The sequence below is a fragment of the Loxodonta africana genome, chromosome 3 (assembly GCF_030014295.1).
Source record: "Loxodonta africana isolate mLoxAfr1 chromosome 3, mLoxAfr1.hap2, whole genome shotgun sequence".
Lineage (NCBI taxonomy): Eukaryota > Metazoa > Chordata > Mammalia > Proboscidea > Elephantidae > Loxodonta > Loxodonta africana.
In genome coordinates this window covers 628,228-644,084 of record NC_087344.1, presented here as the reverse complement: position 1 = coordinate 644,084, position 15,857 = coordinate 628,228, and the positions used below count along the sequence as shown (strand labels likewise).

The following is a 15,857-nucleotide window of genomic DNA, read 5'->3' as shown; positions in this document are numbered from 1 at the left end:
TCCTGAGGGACCCCCAGCCGTCTGAGCCACAGAGATACACTCTGTTGCCGGGGAGAGGGAGGACCTGGGTTATTGCTTCATAGAGCAGGGGGGCAGTGCTCCTGGACTCTGATTGGGTACCGTGGCTGCAAGCACCAGGTTCCAGGTGGGCTTTGCGTTCTGGTTCCAAGTTCCAGGTGCTGCTCAGCCCCGTGTGGGTACAGTCTGCCCGGGAGGGGCCTCAAGCCTCCTGCCTTATCTTGGACTAACAGGAAAAATACCTGGCTCACGTTGGGTGCTTGCTGTATGGCACCCTTCCCCACAGGCTCCCTCATCTCATCCTGACAGCAGACCTCAAAATTCTTTGGGCCTTAGTTTTCCCATGTGCAAAAAGTATGGATAACAGTGCCCACCTCACAGCACCTAAGTGGGAGGTAAGAAAGTTCACAACTGGAAAGAGAACACCTGGCAGTTGCCACTCAGGTGTCAAGGAAGGGGACACTAGCACAGACCCCACCTTACAGACAAAGAGACTGAGGATCGGAGAAGCCCACATTCCTTCCTCAAAGCTACACAGGGGTGGGATTTGAATTTGACTCTGGGTGAGGTCAGACCAGTCCTTTATGCCTCCCACGCTGCCCTCCCACCCCCTTCTCGCTGCGGGGGTGCAGGGGCCTGAAACCCAGGGAAAACAAGTCCCCCAGTTCTTGATGTATAATAGGGAGGCATCTGGGACCCCAAATGGAGAAAATGTCCCAGAATACACTGTGTTCAGTCCCCACCCACAACTTGGGCAGGGAGGTCCTGACACACCCAGAACCTGGGTACAGTCAGGGCTGGGGACACGAAGACCCGCATCCTGCCCCAGCCCCCCACCACAACCTCGCCACACCCCCACTTGCTCAGGCCACCAAGAAAACGGGCAGAACAGAACCTAACAGGCCAGGTGGTGACACCCCAGATGGGGCATGGCGGGGACAGTCAGGGAGGGGACACAACCCCACCCTCCTCCACAGTAACAAGGATCAGGAAGAGGCTACCCCTACCTGGGCAATTGAGCCCCCAAAGGTCCTAAGCCACTCACTCCAGCAGCAGTTGGGGCTCAGAGAGTGGAGGGAGGAGGCAAAAGCCCCAAGGGGGTGGGGTGTGGGTGGAGAGAGGCTCCCAACAGCTGGCTGACCCCATCGCCAGTATGGCCTTCTTCCCAGCCCCTCTGGTGACCTGCTAAGCGAAGCTTCACCCAACGGGGAGGGGGTGTCTTGAAGTGTGGACCTCCTCTCCCTGAAGAAACCCCCCGGTGACCTAAGTGGAGTCTCACCCAGTGGAGGGGGGATCTTGCAGCGTAGACCCCACTCTGCAGAAGCAACAGGGAGCTCAATGCCCCTCCTCTACCCAAACAGATGCCCTTTACCCAGACCCCCTGGGGCTTCAGCCACAGGGTAAAAGGGCAGTGGGGGGGGCAGGTGGGTGGCCCCCGTGGGAAAGTACGGGGCCCATGTCCCTAAAGGGCCTCAGTGTCCCCATCTGTCTGGTGGGGGGCTACGGCCGCAGGACACAAAGACCTGCTCAGAGGCCACGGGGCCGGGAAATGACCAGCCGGGCCCTGCCCTTTGGAAGCAGCACCCAATCCCCGACCTCGGGGCGGGGGGGGCTGCTGGTCACCCCCCACCAGCCCCAGAAATGCTGAGGGGACGTTTCTTGCCCAGTGTCTGGTCTGGCCCATCACCCCTCCCCCATCTTTGACAACTTCAAGACAAGCCCCCCCCCACGGAAATGCTCCAGGCGACGCCCCCCCTTTGGGGGGCAGAAGGAAGAGGCCAGAGGAAGCCACTCCCCCCCAGGGAGCCCCCCCTCTCAGGCCGGCTGGGTTTAATGACCCTTCGGGTCTCCCGGTGGGGGAGGGGAGCAGGACAGGCCTCCTCATTGGGCCAGCGGTGGGGGCAGGTGGGAACCCCAGAGCCCCCCAGCCCAGGCCTCGGCCCCCCATAGTCGCCATTAACCCCAAGCTAACGACGCCCACCCCCTCCAGACCCCTCCCCCAGTGAACCCTTTGTCCTCAGCCCCCACCCCCACTTTATGACAACTCCAAGGGGAAGGCATTCCCAAGACGGAACGGGAGGGGGGGTGCTGGATGGTCGCTGGGGCTGGAGGGAGATCGGGGAGGGATCCGGGGCCACACCCTCCCCCAGTGCCGCCCGGAGAGAGGTCACCCGCTGGGGCCCGGGCCTTGCAAAACACGGTTATTTAAAGAGTTGTGCAAGTCCGGGGCCCGCGGGTGGTGAAAGGGGCCCCTCACTCCTCGAGGGGAAGAGGAGGGGGAGGGGCAGGGGCAGAAAACTGGGGAGGGGTCGAAAGAGTCGAGGGGTGGGGGCACCCGGAGGAAGTGAAAAAGAAAAACTGAACAAGAAATAAAACGACAAAAACCCCGGTCCGGATTTCAAAGGCTTCTTGGAAAGCGGCCGATTTGCATGGGGGGGGCTCCCCTCCGGCCCGAGAGACTGAAAACGGAAGGTATTGACAAACCCGCCGCCTGGGGTCGGACGCCGAACGTTGGGATTGACAAACGCGCGTTCCCCGCGCTTCCTGCGCCCGCTTTTGTATCTGGGGGGCACTGAAACTTTGGGGAGCCGAACCCCACCCTTGCATGCGGGTACCGCGGTGTCACCAGGGGCCCCTTTCTGCTCTCAGAGCCAGCACTTTACAAATAAAACCACGGAGCCAGGGAGGGCAGCCCGTAGCTGCCTTCTCCTCCCGGCGCCCCCACCTCTCTGGGCTCCCGGATAGACACCCGGTTACGGCGAGAACAAAAATTAAATAAAAACCCAGGGCGCAGCCCCCCGCGCGCGCAGCGAGACCATTTCCTTCCGCCGGGGTGGGGAGAGGGAGCGCGCGCATTCGCGACCCCCGATCACCCCCGTGCACTGTGGGACCGAGTGCGGCCGTCCCAGAAGGGGGCGCGGAGAAATCCACCCACGTCCGGACCAGCTAGGGTCGCCCTCCCGGCCCTGGACCACCCCCCGCAACGTGCCTGCCCAACCGTGGGGTCCCCCCACTCGCTCCCAGGCACGCCGTGCCCACCCCGGGGCCGGAACTGCGGTTTCGAAGGCCAGCCCGCCCCCCAGCCCAGCCTCACCGAGCTGGGGCCGTTCGGGGGGCACATGCCCCCGCGCCCGGGTCCGGCCCTGCCCTGCCCTGCCCGGCCTGGCCTCCGGCCCCGGCTGCGCACTGCTGGCCCGGGCGCCGCCGGGTTTGCGCCTCGCGCCGACTCACCGTATCGCCAGTCGTGTCCGCGTCTACACCCCCATCCGACCCGATTGGTAAAAGTCTCCCCGCGCGCGGCCTCCCCCGCCCCTCCGCGCCCTGCCCCCCCACCCCGGGCGCGCTCACCGCCCCGCAGACAAATCACCCGGTGACAAATCGCTCTCAGATGCAAATACCTCGCCGGTGATTCAGCGCGGCGGCCCGGGACGCGGGGAGGGGTCTCGCGAGGCCCCCTCCCCCTTCCCCGGACGCCCCCTCGGCCCCCGCGCTCGGTCCGGGCGACACAGAACTCGCCCGGGAGGATCGAGGGGGAAGAAAGTGGACGGAAAATTTCAGGTCGCGGCCCCTTTAAGTGATAATAAATAATAAAGGGAAGGGGAAAAAAAAGCAACGCGAGAGGCCCCGCCCCCTGTCTAGGGACGGTGGGCAAAGTGCGCGCTGCGGCCCGAGGCGCAGAGGGCGCGGAGGGCGCGGGCGGGGCTGGGAGCGCCTGAGGGGACGGAGAGGGGATTGGGCCCCCGCTCGGGTGGGTTGCGGAACCCTCGCCTGGTCCGGGTTCGCTCCCCATCCCACCGAGCCCCTGGGAGGGGCCTCCCGTACTTGGAGTTTTATCCCGGCCCCTTACAATGCGACGTGAAGCAGGGGACTTTATGGACCTATGGACCTCCGTTTCCCCATCTGTGAAATGGGGACAGCCGTGGGGATTAAGAAAACAGGTAAAGGGTTGAGTTGCGGTCCAAGGAAATGGAAAGAGCCACGGGGTAGAGGGCGGGGTCCCGGGCCCTGCGGTGGGGCCCTGCATGGTGGGAAGGAGTCTTGGAAAGGCAACGGCCGCCAGGTGGGGCGCATGGCACAGGCAAAGGCGCGGGGGTCGGCGTCCGGGTGCGCGCCAGGCACCGGGGAAGGCTCATCCGGATGTCCTCACGGCCCCTACCGCGGATGGTCACCGCCCCTCGGGAACCCGACAACTCACCGTGCAAAGGCGGGACAAAAACGACCCTCTCCACATCACCGGTCATCCTAACTTCCCTGTTCCCAGCGCACGGTTGCCCGGCCTATGCCGAGTGCGTGAAGCTCGTGAATTTGTTCAATCCTCACATTCCGTGTAGCGGAGATGCCTATCGTCCTCACTTCGCAGAGGGGTAAACTGAGGCGAGGAGAAGGTGATGGTGGGGGTGTGGGCTTAACCCGGAGGCCTGAGCCCCAGAGGCGACCCCTGGTAGCTAATGGTAGGGCCCAGGCTGCAGTCTAGATAAGTGCAAAGTGGGAGGGGCTACCCAGAGCCCCCCGTCTCCGTTTCTCGGGATTCCCCACCAGGGGGGCTTGGGTTCCTAGTCTCAAGTGTGGTGGGGGGTCGTGTGCAGCCCCCATCTCTCCCTTAAGGCACACAACAGGGCCACCCTGTCTGTGCCCCCCCCATAGCATCCTCTCCCCCAAGCCCTGCGAGATGAGTGTGGAGGAGCTGCCCCCCCGACCCCAGGCCAGGAGTCCTGCCTCCCCACCCCACTCCCCCTGCCACTTCCCAGAAGGCAGGCCTCAGTCCCCAGCGTCCTGTGGCCTGTAGTGGATGGCTGGGAGACCTTTATCTTTGGGTTATTAAACACCCATCCCCAGCTGCCCACCCCCAGGGGGGAGGCCGAGATGTCTGCCCTGAGGTGGGGAGTTGGACGCCCTTTCTGAGACCCAGGTAAGCTGGGGGAGAAGGAAGAGAAGTGATCCTCTAAGGCCACGTCACCAAGGCACAGCCACCACCCCGGGAAGCCCCCTCCCCAGCAAAGATGGGCTCAAACTGACTAGAATTCACCTCCTGCCCCACCCAGTCTGGTGCTTGGAAGAAAAAAACAAAAACTGTGTGCCTCAGTTTCCCACTCTGTAAAATGGGTCAGTAGTCATTCATGCCTCCTACATTTGTTTTGAAGATTACACTTTTATCTGTTTAAAGGAAAGAGGACAGGGTGGGGGCATAATAGGCCCAAAGGGCGGGATGGGCACAGGCCTGTTCTCATTTCCCAGGGGGAGGCGCCTTAGCTGGTTGTAGCTTCCCCAAAGGCCTGGGGCCCTGGAGGGTGAGGGGCTTCAGTCATTGCAGCTGGCCTCCAGTGAGGGGGCTCCTATTTTTAGCCCAGTGAGGGAGCTGGGAATTTATACACAGACTCTTTGGCTCCCGACACATCCCAGGATGCCTGGAGCTGGGGTGAGCAGCAGGCCCAGGTTCCAGCTGCATTCTGGCTGTGTGAGTTCCCAACAGCGGGGACCTTCTCTGGTCTCTTTCTCCAGCTGTGGAATGGATACAGCCATCCCAGCCCTGTAAGGCTTCCTGGCCAGAACCGCCTTGGGCCCAGAGTTATCAGTGTTACACACACGGGTTGTTGTTGTTAGTTGTCCCTGACTCGTAATGACCCCATGGGTGGCAGAAGAAAGCCTTGCCTGGTTCTGTGCCATCACCACGACCAGCTACAGATCTGATCCATAGGGTTTTTATTGGCTGACTTTCTGAAACTGATAGCCAGGCCTTTCTTGTTCCTCTGAAACCTGTTCAGATCACAGCAACACACAAGCCTCTGCTGACAGGTGGTGACTGCATGTGAAGGGCATTGGCCAGCCATCGAACCCAGGGCTCCTGCATGAACGGCAAGAATTCTACCACTAAACCACCACTGCTCCCGCCCCAGAGCTGGAGACCAAATCCAGCGAGCCACCACTTCCTTCACAAAATAAAAGGCTTCAGTGGGGCGCTTGGCCTGGCCACCAAGCCCACCTCTGTGTTCACCCACCTTGTCCCAGACCAAATTATCCCTTAGACATGGGAGACCCAGTGCCCACAAACAGGTCATTTTATTTTATTTTAAAATGAAAAGAAAAAAATGCATATAATAATAACAAACGTATAATCATTGGAGCACTGGTGGAGCGGTGGTTAAAAGCTTGGCTGCTCACCAACCGAAAGGTTGGCAGTTTGAATCCAGCCGCTCCTGGAAACCCTATGCTGCAGTTCTCTTCTGTCCTATAGGGTCGCTATGAGTCGGGATCGACTCGACAATTTTTTCTTTTTTTTTTTTTAAGTAATCATTAGTTTAGCCTGGTTATATTTGCCTTTATGCTAGTGCCGCCGTAAAATATGATTTTTAATATTTTTTCCTGGAGGAAAGGGACCACAGAGCAAAAGTGCCAAGCTGATAAAGTCAAAATGTGGGGGAAACTAGGGATCCTAGAGAGTTTTCATTTTTCAGCCGGTCGGGCCCCAGGTTGGGGTGTGAAGGAGCGACGTCCTTTGCGCTGGGGACGCCCCACGGGCCCACGGAGCTCAGAAGAGAAGGCGGGAACCTCCGTGGGTGGCGCGCGCCACCTGCCGGGCACCTGGGGTGCTGCAGCCTGGTGGGCGAGGTCTTGGCTCCCGCCCAAGGCCGCCAGGTGGCGCCGTCTCACCAGAAAAAAAACGAGGCGTTGCCCCGGACTACCCTGGATGGGCTTTGGGGAAACTGAGACCCGCGGACCCATGTTCTCCTGTGTAGCTCCTTTTGAATACTTCACAGTAGGGTTACCAGGTAAAATAAAGAATGAGCAGTTAGATTTTAATTTCAAATAACGTATGCTATTTCAGATTGAATCTCAGCGGGACAGAGATGTGGCAGTCCACTCCCAAAAGGTTTACAACCTTGGAATCCCTTCTCCTCTGCCCTACAGGGTAGCTATGAGTCGGAACAGACTCGACAGCAATGGGTATGTACCAAATACTGCATGGAACATTGTCGTTGGTTGCCATCGAGTGGGACTCACGGGGACCCCATGTGACAGGGAAGAACAGCTCCACAGGGCTTTCCTGGCTGTAATCTTATTACACCCTCAAAGATGGAAAAAATCTGTCTTAGAAGAAGGCAAGGTCATGGAAGCTCCATAGACACATTCAAACACCCTGAGAGACCAAATTGCTGGGCTGAGAGCTGTGGGGACCATGCTCCTCAGAGGCAAGGATGGTGAGACTTTGTCTCACGTACTTTGGACATGTTGTCAGGAGGGATCAGTCCCCAGAGAAGGACCTTGTGGTTGGTAAAGTACAGGGTCAGCAGAAAAGAAGAAGCCCCTCAAAGGGATAGATTGACACAGTGGCTGCAACAATGGGCTTAAACATAGCAGCAACTGTGAGGATGGCGCAGGACCGGGCGGTGTTTTGTTCTGTTGTGCATAGGGTCGTTATGAGTTGGAACCGACTCAATGGCACTGTTGTGGATTGAATTGTGTCCCCCGAAAAATATGTCAACTTGGGTAGGCCATGATTCCCAGTATTGTGTGGTTGTCCTCCATTTTGTGATTGTAATTTTATGTTGAGAGGATTAGGGTGGGATTGTAACATCACTCTTACTCAGGTCACCTCCCCGACCCAGGGCAAAGGGCGTTTCCCCGGGTTGTGGCCTGTACCACCTTTTACCTCTCAAAAGATAAAAGGAAAGGGAAGCAGCCAGAGAGCTGGGGACCTTGTACCACGAAGAAAGCAGCACCAGGAGCAGAGCGCGTCCTTTGGACACTGGGTCCCTGCACCTGAGAAGCTCCTCGACCAGGGAAAGATTGAGGACAAGGATCTTCCTCCAAAGCCAACAGAGAGAGGAAGCCTTCCCCTGGAGCTGGCACCTTGAATTTGGACTTTTAACCTACTTTACTGTGAGGAAATAAATTTCTCTTTGTTAAAGCCATCCACTTGTGGTATTTCTGTTACGGCAGCACTAGATGACTAAGACAGACACCTAAAACAACAACAGTTTTAACGGAAACAGATCACTAGGTAGGCCTTTTCTTCTGCAGTATCACTGGGTGAGTTCAAACCCCCAAACTTCTGCCAGTAGTTGAGCGCCTAACTGTTTGCACCACCCAGGGCCTCCTGCATGAGGTACATTCATACTGAAGAAGTATTTGATGTTTACCTGTAATTCGAAGTCAGCTAGAAGCCTGCATTTTGACGGTGTAGTAGTTAACAGGTACAGCTGCTAACCAAAAGGTCAGCAGTTCGAATCCACCAGGCTCTCCTTGGAAACCCTATGGGGCAGTTCTACTCTGTCCTATAGGGTCACTAGGAGTTGGAATCAACTTGACGGCAACAGCTTTGCTTTTCTGGTTTTTGGCAACCCTACTCACAAGCAGTCCACTCAGCCTCTCAAACTGGGCAGGGTATCTCCTCCTACCCTCTCTTGCCCCAGACTGGGGTCTGGGGTCTCGGGCTCACCCCTCTCCCACCTCATCCAGACCTCCAGTCCCCAACCCCTCTCCCAGTTTGGCTACATTGCTGCCTGCCTGGTCTTGGCAGCCTGAAAGGTCAGAAGAATGGTATGAAATACAAGTAATCCCCACCTTAGGACAGGTTCCAGTTATGGCGAACCACACTTGCAACTGTCAGGCTTTTTTCGTACATCTTATCTTAGTAATATGTACCGTATACAATGTTGCAGCGTGTAGTTTGCTGATGTCGTCATACTGTAAGTTTACGTGTAATGTTTCCAACACCCAAAGACAAGTAAAGATACTGAAAATAAAAGGCAAAAATAATGAAAACTTAAAAAAAAAAAAAATGAGGTACTCACCTCAAGTCAGAACTGACTTATGATGGAGTCATTGGAATGGAGCTCCACAGCTAGTCAGGAACTCCCTGTAAGAAACTGACAAGTCCTTCACTTACCTTGGACCTGTTCCTCCTGCTTAGAAGCCTGGCATGGATCCCCTGGCTCTCGTAACAAAGACCCAGCTCATCCCTGCTGCCTGCCTGAAAGGTCCACAAAAACCAAGACCAAACCCGTTGCTGTCTAGTTGACTCCGACTCATCACCTCTGTTTTCTCCTTGTCTCATCTCCCTTCCAAGCTCCACTCCAGCCACGCAGTTTTAACTGTCTGTCTGAGTGGTTTTCATAATTCGTTTTTTACTAAGAAATTCTGCTGCTCCCTCCAGCCCTCTGCTCACTCTGCCTCTTGTAAGGCCACTGCACACTTTGCTATGAATCCCACGGATGTTTATTCAGCCCTGGTGGGCACTGGGCTGTGGGGACCAAGTCAGACGTGTACCTGGAAGCACAGCACGAGGTGATCACAGCTGTGATTGGGGAGGCACAAGGCACTGGGAGGCCCAGAGGGTCCAGGATCCAAATGCAGGGGTCCAGGAGGGCTTCCTGGAGGAGGAGGCAGCTGAGCTGAGACTTTATGTGTGAGTGAGGGTGTCCCCAGCAAAAAAGAAGCAACTGAGACACAAAGGTTCTGGGCCAAGAAGGAAGACAGTACATTCAGAAGCCCCAGAGGGAGCCTAGAGGCTGGGGGACAAGGTGGGGGGAGGGAAATGAGCAGGACCTTTAGGCAGAGGGGAGAATTTCACGCTCATGTCCAGTCCAGGCCAGGAGGCCCTGATCTTAAATGTCAAAATCGCACGATGTTACCCTTTAAACTTGGAACTCAAACCACTCCAGCAATCTCCTATCAGCTGAAACACAGACTGGCTCATAAAATAAATACTATCACCGTGAGTATTGTGTTCCCCTAAATAATCATCTAAGTGAAGCATCATGGTCAACACTGACCCTAAACAAAGGTGGAAGGTAAGAGGGGAAAGGAAGCTAGACTGGTGGAAACAGAATGGCCGGAATGGAAATAACGGGAACACCGACACATTGTGAAAACTATAACCAACGTTACTGAATAATATCTATAGAAATTGTTATATGAGGACTTAATCTGCTATGTAAATTTTCTCCAAAATCACAGTGAAATATCTTTGAGAATTGCATGATGTTTGAAGTTTTAAAAAGCAAAAAGTCACCTTGAAGTCGAAGGTGCGCCTGACCCAAGCCATGGTGTTTTCAATCACCTCATATGTATTGCAAAAGCTGGACAGTGAATAAGGAAGCCTGAAGAAGAATCAACGCCTTTGAATTGTGGTGTTGGCGAAGAATATCGAATATACCATGGGCCGCCAAAAGAACAAGCCAATGTGTCTCAGAAGAGGTACAACCAGAATGCTTCTTACAAGCAAGGATGGCAAGACTGTGTCTTACAAACTTGTGACGTGTTGTGAGGAGGGATCAGTCCCTGGAGAAGGACATCATGCTTGGCAGAGTACAGGGTCAGCGGAGAAGAGGAAGGCCCTCAACGAGGTGGATTGACACAGTGGCTGCAACAATGAGCTCAAGCATAACAACGATTGTTAAGATGGCGCAGGGCAGATCAGTGTTTCGTTCTGTTGTACACAGGGTCACTATGAGTCGGAACCGACTCGACAGCACCTAACAACACAACAACATGATGTTCCAGCCTCTTGGTCTCACCTCGGCATGTCAGCAACTTTGGAGGCCGTGTTTGGAGGCCCTGTTGGTTTCAGTGGTTGAATTCTCACTTCCCATGCAGGAGACCTGGGTTCGATTCCGGGCTAGTGTGCCTCCTGCATAACCACCGTCTGTCTGTGCAGGTGTGTGCATGTCACTATGATGCTGAACAGGTTTCAGCAGAGTTTTCAGACTGAGATAGACTCAGAAGAAAGGCCTGGCCAGTGAATTCTGAAAAATAGGCAATGAAAACCTTGTGGATCACAATGGTCTGATCAGCAGCGGATCATGGAGGCAGTGTAGGACCGGGCAGTGTTTCCCTCCATTGTGCATGGGGTCGTCATGAGTTGGGGCTGGCTTGATGGCAGCCAACAGCAACAACAACGTTCCCTAAACTATTTAGAAGGACAGGGACCCTCAAAAAGATGAGTGCTTGTCCTCCAGGGCAGCTAAGCCCGAGGCCTGAGAGACTGTTGAGGGGACGCCTAAACTCCTCCGCTCCTCTTAGGCATATGAAGCTCCACCCACCGAGGGAGAGTACATCCCTGCCCCCACCTCTTGCTCTGGTGACTTCTGATGACCCCCACCAATACAGTATGGCAGAAGTGACATTTTGGGACTATTGAGCCCAGGCCTTAAGAGGCTTTGTAGCTTCTGCCTCCTCTTGGAATAAGTCTGACCATCCCAAGACTGTCATGCTGTGAGGAAGCTCAGGCAGCCACGTGGAGGAGCACTGAGCCAACAGCCATTAGAGCAGAGCCTTCTTGGGCAGCCCTAGTCAGGGAAGTGTCAAGGTGAGGGCAGCTGAGCGGAACAGCCCTGGCCCACAGAAGAGCCGGCTGCTGAGCCCTGTCACCATAGAATCACGGACAATAATAAACTGATGATCTACGAATCTCGGGGTGGTTGGTTATGTTAACAATCAATCCTGCTTCTCGCAGGGGCAGCTGTGGTCCACAGAAGGACTTACATATTTAACAACAGCCCTGATTTTCCCAGCCAAGACCGCAGATACCTCCCAGGTAGCAATAATAATACCTTGTTTCACCAGTTCTAAGATACACATTGTTTCCACATTTTAAAGTCTCTGAAAACAAGGATGAATCTTACAATCTGACAGTCAACCACAAGGCAGGACATGAAAACTATGGACATTTTCTGGAAAGATCCAGAAAGCACCAGCATAAATCATTTTCAATACAAAGAAATACAGAAATAATCTTTACAATGATAATCGTGGCAAACATGTGTCCAACTTGTGACAAACAGGAGAAGAGAGCCAGACATTTCCACCAGGATTATCGTGCACAATAGTAATAAAACGTGAACACAGTGACAGCCGCTGCTGTGCAAACAGGCCTTGCTCTGGAGGGCGCATCTCCATCCCCACAGATGAGCTCAGAGAAGGGCCACTTCGTGCCCCAGGGCACCCAGCCTGCCAGCACCCGGCCCACTGCTGCCTGGCTTTGGTGTCCTGGCTGGGGCTGGGTGGGTTGCCACGGAGTGCAGCTCGGCTTGGGGGGCGGTGCAGTATGAGGGTCCGGCCCGCAGGGGCGCCCAGGGGCGCAGGGGCAGACGCTGCGGAAGGGCTGGAGGAAGTGGGAGCCCAGGAACGCATAGAGCAGTGGGTTCAGTGCCCAGTTACTGTAGGACATGCAGTGCGCCCAGATCTTGAGCACGTAGGCGGTGTAGCTGCGCGGGTGCCAGGCACCCGCCAGGCCCAGCGGCTGCAGCACCAGAAACAGCTGCATGGGGCCCCAGCAGGCGGCAAACGCCCGAACCATCGCGGCCACTAGCCGCGAGACCTTGGCCCGCACCGCGCCCGCGCGCTTCGCCAGCAGCTGCCCCTGAGGGTGCTGGGTGGTTGGAAGAACCGCCGAAGGGTGAACAGTGCCTTCCTCCTCAGGCTCCCTGGGGTGGGCCGTGCCTGCCCCCTAGAACGCCCCACCTAGACCCCCTGAACTGTATCTCCCCCCTTAGGGTCCTCCAGCTTCGCCTCCCCCATACATTCCCTTCACCTCCACCCTCAGACTCCCCGGCACCGTGCCTCCCCCGGGCGCCCTGCGGCCCGCCCCAGGTGGCGCAGGATGGCGGCGTAGCAGGCGCAAGTGGCAAGCAGCGGCAACAGGTAGAGCGCCAGCAGGTTGCAGAGCGCGAAGGCGCGCTCTAGGGCGCGGCTGGGGAAGGCCTCACTGCAGGAGGTGCGCGGCCTGGGCGAGAGGCGGTGCTGGGAGCACCGGCGCCCACACGGCCGCCGAACCTGCCGGGAGTCAGGGCTCAGTCTCGTTCCCCCACTTGCCTCCCCGGGCAGCACACTGGGCACTAGGCAACGGGTGCGCGCCCTAGGCGGCCCTTCGCTGGAAGGGTGACTGCCCCCATTTACCAGATGCGCCGTCCAGTCCCAGGGAGGCGCAGCAAGTGGCCCTGGACGCCCAGACTTGGCTCCCCACCCTGTGCGCCCCTGCGCTGCACTCACCCACCCAGACGCTGAGACTGACTGCCAGCGCCAGGCCGGGCGTACGGCAATGCAGAGCCGGTAGCGGGAAGACCGTCACGTACCAGCGGTCCAAGCTCATGGCAGTCAGCGTGGCGCACGTGGCCTGCACCGAGACCTGCGGGGGCCAGGAGCAGGGCGTGTGTCGCCCTACCCGGCCCGGGGGCCACGTTCTTCGCACCCGCCGGCCCTGCCGGTTCCCCGAATGTCCGACCACTCAGGTACACACCACTCAGGTGCTCTAGGAGTGGTCTCCAGGGACCACAGGTTGAGGGAGCGAGAGACCAGGTAAAGCTGGAGAGGAGCCCTAGGAGGTTGGGGAGAATGGGGGGCAACTGGGGGTTGGACTGAGAGCCTGAGACAGAAAGGGAGGGGCGGAGACACCCTGGGACCAATGAGCCGGGTAGGAGCCGTCGCCCTACCTGCCTTCCCCTGCCCTGTGACTCGCTGCCTCTCTCTGTCCCCATTTCGGGGGTCGGGGTCTTCACCCTTCTCAAGGCCCAGGCTCCGCCTCTCCCATGCCCATGCCCCACCCGGACTCTCCAAGCCCCACCCCCACGCCGGTGCCTCTCCCACCCCACGCCCTGGTCCTGCCCCGGCCGCGCCCACACCCGCCAGGTCAAGCTCACGCCCAGGTTCAGTCTTGGCTAACCGCGCCCCCCCGCGGCCCGCACACCTGCTGAGTGTAGTTGACGAACTTGCACATGAAGTCCCCCAGCACCCAGGCGGGCAGCGGATAGAGCAGGGCCGTGAAGGGCACGCAGCACAGCAGCAAGGTCACGTCCGTGGCCGCCAGGTTGGCTGCAGGCTAGAAGCCTGAGGGCGTTGGACCCCAAGAGCCTCCCCACCCCCCTGACACCCTGCCTGGTCCGAGTGACCCGCAGGACAGCTCGGGCGGGCACCCCCGGGCAAAGAAATTGGGGCACCCTCCAGTCTCCGCCATCCTCACCCAGCTCAGACTTCATAGCCATTCAGGGAGCAATCATCCTCGCTCTCCTTGTCCCTGCCCTTCTGACCCTCAGTTTTCTCATCTGCAAAGTGGAGACAATAGTCTTCTCAATAGCCACCAGAGGATAGCAAGAACTGACTGAGAGCCCGCACTTGCCTTGCGGGGTAGGACACGTCCATTCCACAGGTGTGCAAACTGAGACTCAGCCACTGGCAGAGGTCGCAAAATGGAGGCCCGGGGGCCAAGTCGGCCCCTTCCCCCACTCCCTTTGTTCGGCGGACGAGGCGTTGTAAGAACCACGTTGCCATCGGACAGCTTCAGATGGCGGTCGGAACTCTCGGTGCGTGGGATTCCCCAACCTCCCTGGCACCTATTCCGGCCCGCATGGGCATCTGGAGCGCTCGAGTTTGAGGCCCCTAGCCTAAGGAGCCCTGGTTGCGCCGTGGTTAAGAGCTAAGCTGCTAACCAAAAGGTGGGCAGTTTGAATCCATCAGTCGCTCCTTGGAAACCTTACGGGGCAGCTCTGCTCTGTCCTATAGGGTCACTATGAGTCGGGATGGACCTGACCGCAACAGATTTTTTTTTTTAAGCCCAAGGCGAAAGCGGGGAGCCCTCCAGGGGCGCTGGGGCGCTCACCGATGTAGAAGTTGGTCACGGTCCGCATCTGCTTGTGGCGGCAGACCACGTAGATGACCAGCGAGTTCCCTGCCAGGCCGAGCAGCATCAGCGCAGCGAAGAAGAGCGGCAACAGCCAGGCGTCCACGAGCCGCGGCGCTGGGCCCGGGCCATCAGAAGAGTTGGCGCCGCAGCCGGGGCACCCCGAGGCGTAAGCCGGCGCCCACCAGGACGCGTTGGGCACCGCAGTGGTGGAGGCGCACATGGCTTCTCCGCCTCCTCCTCCCCGCCGCCCGTCGGGATTGTACCGCGGGAGGCGCACCCCGATGCTGCCGAGACCGCTCCTCCCAGCTGCCCACCGGGGTTGCACCCGCAGAGCCCCGGAAGGGTCTCGGTTGGAGGCCGCAGGTCTGAAGGATGGCTCCACTGGGCTCTGCAGCTCGTCTTCCCACAGTGCAGCCACCGCGTATTTATACCCCTAGCCCCCCGCGCCCCGCCTCCTGCCTCCCCTGCAGCGCTCACCACTGCCTCCCCTGCCTGCGCGCCCTCCAAGCACCCGCACAGCGGCCCTCTGCCCCCCCCCCCGCACCACCAGGAAGGGACTGATAGAGAGGGGGTGCCACCGGCGGAGCGGGGGAGACGAAGGCTGCCATGGACCCTGGAAGGACCGATCATAACTAGGAAGAGGCAGTCGCCGGCATGGAAGCAGCCTGCGCTTGCAGAAGACAAGGACTGTGACCTTCCGAGGGCCTGGGGTTCCAGGTGGGTGGGCCCTGGCTGTGGGGCAGGCTAGCACGCGGCAGAGGACCTGTGTGCCGGTTGAGAATTTATCCCCAGGCCACTGGGGAGCCACTGAAGGGTTCAGGCGAGTGAGGGATCCAGGTGTGGTGGTTGGAAGATGCCCGTTTTTTAATAAGGAACTCAGCCTTGCCGGACTCCGACTACTGCAGATCAGACCCCTGGGGAGTGTCTGTCTCCCATCTAGCTAGCAGCAACTGGCTGAGGCCTGGGCTGGTGACAACAGGGATGAGGACACTTTGTGCCATTGGCAGCAGGAACCGGGTGAAGGGTAGTTTATAAAGGCCACACCCTTTACCCACAATCCCACACTCGGAAGTGTACCTGACAGATACTGGCCCAGGAGGTCCAGGAGTTGCCCTCTGTGGAGCTTTACACAGCAGAGAAAAAGATGCAGCAGTTGGTGGTGTCCTGTGCAGTCCAGTTGATTCTGACTCACACTGACCCCAGTGCAGTGTAGAACTCCCCC

General features: G+C 57.9%; 1 protein-coding gene and 1 long non-coding RNA gene across 3 annotated transcripts; one reads left to right on the top strand and one right to left on the bottom strand.

Annotated features, from left to right (window-relative positions):
- The first annotated feature begins 3,127 nt into the window (after nucleotides 1-3,127).
- LOC135230573 (uncharacterized) lies at nucleotides 3,128-8,802 on the top strand. 2 transcript variants are annotated; one of them, XR_010321130.1, is made up of 3 exons: nucleotides 3,229-3,956; nucleotides 6,842-6,960; nucleotides 7,677-8,802. It is a non-coding gene; the product is annotated as an uncharacterized LOC135230573 (long non-coding RNA). The 2 variants fall into 2 exon arrangements; XR_010321129.1 differs by having other exon boundaries at nucleotides 3,128-3,956; nucleotides 6,842-8,802.
- Nucleotides 8,803-11,824: 3,022 nt separating this feature from the next.
- Nucleotides 11,825-15,045, bottom strand: KISS1R (KISS1 receptor). The gene is given in 7 exon segments (XM_010601881.3): nucleotides 11,825-12,082; nucleotides 12,085-12,388; nucleotides 12,565-12,760; nucleotides 12,762-12,792; nucleotides 13,009-13,144; nucleotides 13,703-13,827; nucleotides 14,612-15,045. Coding segments are annotated over 7 exon segments (1,188 nt in total). The 5' UTR covers nucleotides 14,856-15,045; the 3' UTR covers nucleotides 11,825-11,930.
- Between the last annotated feature and the right edge of the window lie 812 nt (nucleotides 15,046-15,857).